The 4959-nt window shown below is 53.5% G+C and overlaps 1 protein-coding gene across 1 annotated transcript; it reads right to left on the reverse strand.

Moving 5' to 3' along the window:
* Window positions 1-422: 422 nt before the first annotated feature.
* LOC308525903 (RNA exonuclease 1 homolog) lies at window positions 423-1979 on the reverse strand (the record flags this gene model as incomplete). Its single annotated transcript, XM_081100782.1, has 1 exon — window positions 423-1979. One exon carries the CDS (start codon window positions 1977-1979, stop codon window positions 423-425), a length of 1557 nt encoding a protein of 518 aa, XP_080956908.1.
* Window positions 1980-4959: the final 2980 nt, after the last annotated feature.

Genomic DNA, 4959 nt, shown 5'->3' on the forward strand with positions numbered 1-4959 from the left:
ATAACTGGACAGGGCTATTAAGTTTAATTAGATTTTATCATTGTTATGATTTAAAAATATATATATATATTAAAATTACATCTCAGAGAGGAGGGGAGAGGGGGAGAGAGAGAGAGAGAGAGAGAGAGAGAGAGAGAGAGAGAGAGAGAGAGAAACATCAATGATGAGAGCATCCTTGATCGGCTGCCTCCTGCATGCCCCACCTTGGGGGTGGAGCCCGCAACCCAGGCAGGTTCCTGGATCCGAATGAAACCCAGAGCCATGGCAGTCGATAGGAAATAACATGATGACAAATAACACAACAGATGTACTATAGTTTACCGAACCATTCCTTTATTGTTAGACATGTGGGGCAAGAGATAGATGTGATCACAAAGCACTTTCCAAAGTCATAGTCCTGTCCACAGAATGCTGGGCTGCGGTCAGCGCTGAGTCTCGGTGTCTTGTCCCATCTTCCAGATGACCAGGCGCATGCAGGCGCTGGCGTCCTCGCTGGAGCTGTGGCCATCCATCCGGTCCTGGATGATGTGTCCGAGGTAGTGAGCCGCGAGGTTGCGAAGGGAGCGCTTGCAGGGGAGGCCGCGGCGGTGCGGGAAGAGCACCGATGTGTCCAGCACGGTGCCGTGGATGAGCTTCAAGGCCAGCAGGTCGCTCTGCAGGCTGTGTCCGATGAGGATGGTGTGGGCATTGAAGAGCGTCAGCAAGGCGGCCTGGACGTCCCGGATGGAGGTGCTGGTGCGGGCCAGGTCAGCCGCGGTGACTCTGGAAAACCTGGTGTTGTAGTCGACGATGTCGCGGTCCGGCCTGACGAAGGTGTCGTACACCAGCCGCAGGGCGCTGTCCACCACGCTGACGCGGGTCAGCTCCAGGCCAGAGGTGGTGTAGCACATCTCACAGTCCAGGGCATAGATGCCGGGGTGAGCCCCTGGGGGCAACTCTTTGTCCAAGGTCTGCACAAAGCCCTGCAGGTCCTGCTGGCGGCCGTCCTGCACGTCCTGCTGGGCCACCTGGCAGCCAGGGGAGCCGATGGGGGCCGAGCAGCACGTGTACTGAATCTCCCAGCCCCCAGCCGCTGGAGTGGGGCGCAGCCACCCCCAGTGGTAGTGACATTCTTCCTGGTGCACACCGTGGCCTGAAGGGGCTACGAGGTACTGGGTGCCACAGCGGCAGCACAGCCTGCAGGAGGCATCTTGGGGCGGCTTCTCTTGGGCGGTGAAGAGGACAGCGCCCCCGGGCCGCTTGGGGTGCGCGAAGGGGTAGCCATTCTCCTTGAGCTGGGCCTGGGTGAGCAGGTGCTCCTTGAGGTGCTGGTACAGGGCAGTCCCTTGCAAAGGATCCTCTTCAGGGGGGCTGTTCGGGCGCTGGAGTGAGAAGCTGGTCTGGGCGGCCAACTTGCCCCCCAGCACCACCTCCTGGGACACAGCCCCTCTGTCCTGGGTCTTGTGGAGACCGGCTCCAGGGCCGGGTTCCAGGCCCTGCATCTTGTGGAAGGTGTTTGCCGCCACATCCGGATCCATCCTCTTGCTGGGGCTCTGGTGGTCGGCCGCCTTCTCCTCCTTCAGCTCCTTCTCTGTGGCTTCCTGGGTGGAGGAGCAGAACTTGAGACCCTCGTCCAAAAAGAGGCAGAGATGGCGTTGGCGGGTGATGGCGGGCACTTTGCCCGCACACTCTTTTGGAGGAACGGGATTCTGAGAACTCTGCTCAGGTGGGCCGCGCGTTACGAGTTTGGGAGGCACAGTGCTGGTGGCCATGGACCCCTGGCCTGATGGGGCGCGGGCCTCTGGGAGCTGGCTGCCCAACCCCTGGGCCTTGGGAGGAGGGCTGCTGCTGCTGGCCGGGAAGCGCCTCTTGGCACCTGCAGCCAGGCAGGGCATGAGGACGCGGGCAATCCTCCTCTTGTCTCTGGCAGCTGAGCGGTGGATGGAAGGGGACTTTGGGGCCGGATCCTGGGCAGCCTGGGGCAGGCTGGCTGACTCCATGGGAGGCTTGTCTGCTCCCTGCAGCAGGTCACACAGCTCCTGGGCTGAGGGTAGCCAGGTGCAGGGGGCCAGGCCTCTCCTCACGGACTCTGGCTGGTTGATGAGACATTTGGGGGCCCAGCTGTATATGGGGGGCACCGGGAGCAGGCCACCAGGGCCAATAGGTTGGTGGCAGGGCCACTGGCAGGAAGGCCGGTGCACCAGGGTTGGGGCAGGGCAGGAGGCACCCAGCTCGGCCTCCTGAGCTTGCAGATGGCCGGGAGGAAACCAGCTCGGTGCTGTGGCCTCAGGAGGGTTGGAGCTCGCACTGCTTCACTTCTCCCGGGTGGCGATATGGTCCTTGCTCTCCTGGGCTCTGGTGTCTAATGGCCTAGGCTGGGAGCCCTCAGCCCTTATATAAGCGGAAAGCCTGTCTCCAAGCAGATTAACTCGATAAGCCAATGAGTCCTACTTGATCTCATCTTCTCTAGACTGGTTTTCAGAACCCAGGCCACAGGGAGTCAGATGCACACGCTGATCCCACCCTAAGTAACCCGATCTTCTCTGGGCTGGCTTCTAGAATCCCGAGCTCCCTCGGGACCAAATCAACAGGAGGGAGCTCTGAGTGCAGAGGGTGGGCCCCATCCTCTGCTCAGTTCTCCCTGTGCCAGGCCACTGAGTGCCAGAAGCTGGTCCATCCTTGCTGCTTGACACAGTCGCTGCAGGGAAGAAACATCTGCACAGCATATGTTTCAAGGGACCTGGCGTATATGGCATACTGTTCTTAATATGTTTGCTCCCCTTCTTAACGATATGTGTTTTAACAAAGGTCACCTCTCCGAGAAAGATTGTTTCCCCAGCTGGGGATTTTTCCCTGGAGTTAGGGAGGGAATAAAACCCCTTAACTAAGTCCAGGTGGGTAGTTAATCACTTTAACTATGAACAATCACGCTTAAGCTACATAATCTTTACTTAGGATAATCTCCTTCAGTTACTTCCTTGTAGCTTAATAGAACAATAGGGTAACCTTGAAATGGAGATAAGAAACGCCCTAACCTTTGGAATAGAATGGATAGGATTAAAATCAACGGTATAAATACAGATGTAACAAGACAATAAACACAGAACCTGGCTATGATGATCACCTGAACACTGCCTCCGTGTCCTTCATTCTTCGCTGACTCCGTCCACACCTTTGGGAACCCCTGGACCTGCTGGGGCTGGACCCCAACAACTGAGTGCCCCAGAGTGACCCGACAACCATGCCTGTCTCTGGGCCAAGGGGAGGAAGCCAAGGCTCAGAGAGTCCAAGACCACACAGCCCAGGTTGGGAGCAAGACAGGGATCAGGCACTGTGACCTTGTGGGAGGGGACACCCAAATTTCACTCTCCCTGTTCTTGTCCCTTTTGATCTCCCGACCCAGCATTGAGCACAACTCTGATTGAATGTGGGTCCCGGCACTTGTCTGCCAGGACCCGGGGTGTGTGGGACTGCGTCTCCTTGCCTTGCTTGGTGAGATGAGAGCTCCTCTATGTCTCCTGCCCAGGGGACAGAGTGGCCAGATGCAATGGCTCCTCGTCCTCCGCCTTCTCTTCTTTGGGGGATGAAACACATGGTCATCCCTCCATAAGGGTTCCTCCTAATTTTTCATCTTCCTAAACGGAACCTCTGAACCCATGAAACAGGATAACTCTCCCTTCCTTCTCCCCCAAGTCCCTGGCCGCTAACATTCCACTTTCTGTCTCTGTGAATTTGACTACCTCATTGAAGTGGAATTCTACAGAACTTGCCTTTTGGGGCCTGGCTGATGTCATGAGGCATCCTATCCTCAAAGGTCATCATCCATGTTGGAGCATGTGTCAGAATTTCCTTCCTTTTTTAAAGCTGAACAATATTCCGTGGTACATGTCTAGGTTCCATTTTGCTTCTTATCCATGCATCTCTCCAGGCACATTCCTCAGTGGCTGCTTCCATCTGACATGTTGTGAACACAGGTGCCCAAATATCTCTTCAGGACCCTGCTTTCCATTTCTGTGTGTATATACCCAGAAGTGGCACTGCTGGACCATTTGGTAATTTTATTTAATTTTTAAGTTTTTGTTTGTTAATCCTCACCAGAGGATATTTTTTCTATAGATTTTTAGAGAGAGTTGGATGGAAGGAAGGGAAGAGAGAGGGAGAAGGAGAGGGAGAGAGAGAGAGAGAGAGCTATTGATTGGCTGCCTCCCACTCACACCCTGCCTGGAAGCGGGGGGTCAAACCCACCACTGAGGTATGTGCCCTTGAACAGAAATGGAACCTTCCACCCTTGGATCCATGGTCTGATGTTCCAACCACTGAGAAAACTGGACAGGGCAGTTATATAAAGACCTCATAAAACTCAACAGTAAAAAATACCCAGTCAACTCAACTTTTAAAAATGGGTAAAATGTTTGAACAGACACTTCCCCAAAGATATGTGGATGGCAAAAAAGCACATGCAAAAATGTTCAATGTAAGTAGTCATTAGGGAAATGCAAATTCAAACCACAATGCGATCCACTACACCTACTAGAATGGCTAAAATTAAAAGCCTAATGAACCCAAGTTCCGGTGAGGATGCAAACCAACTGAATGCTCCTATGTTGCTAGTGGGCATGCAAAATAATACAGCCTCAACGGAAAACAGTTTGGCAGTTTTGTATAAAGTTAAACATTTTACTATACCAGGGGTGGACAAACTTTTTGACTCGAGGGCCACAATGGGTTCTTAAATTGGACCGGAGGGCCGGAACAAAAGCATGGATGGAGTGTTTGTGTGAACTAATATAAATTCAAAGTAAACATCATTACATAAAAGGGTACAGTCTTTTTTTTTTAGTTTTATTCATTTCAAACGGGCCGGATCCAGCCCGCAGGCCGTAGTTTGCCCACGGCTGTACTATACCATCCCAAAATCCCAAGAGAAATGAAAATCTGTTTATAGCAGCTTTATTCATAATTGCCAGAAACTAGAAACAA

The sequence above is a fragment of the Myotis nattereri genome (assembly GCF_964212035.1).
Source record: "Myotis nattereri genome assembly, chromosome: 10".
NCBI lineage: Eukaryota > Metazoa > Chordata > Mammalia > Chiroptera > Vespertilionidae > Myotis > Myotis nattereri.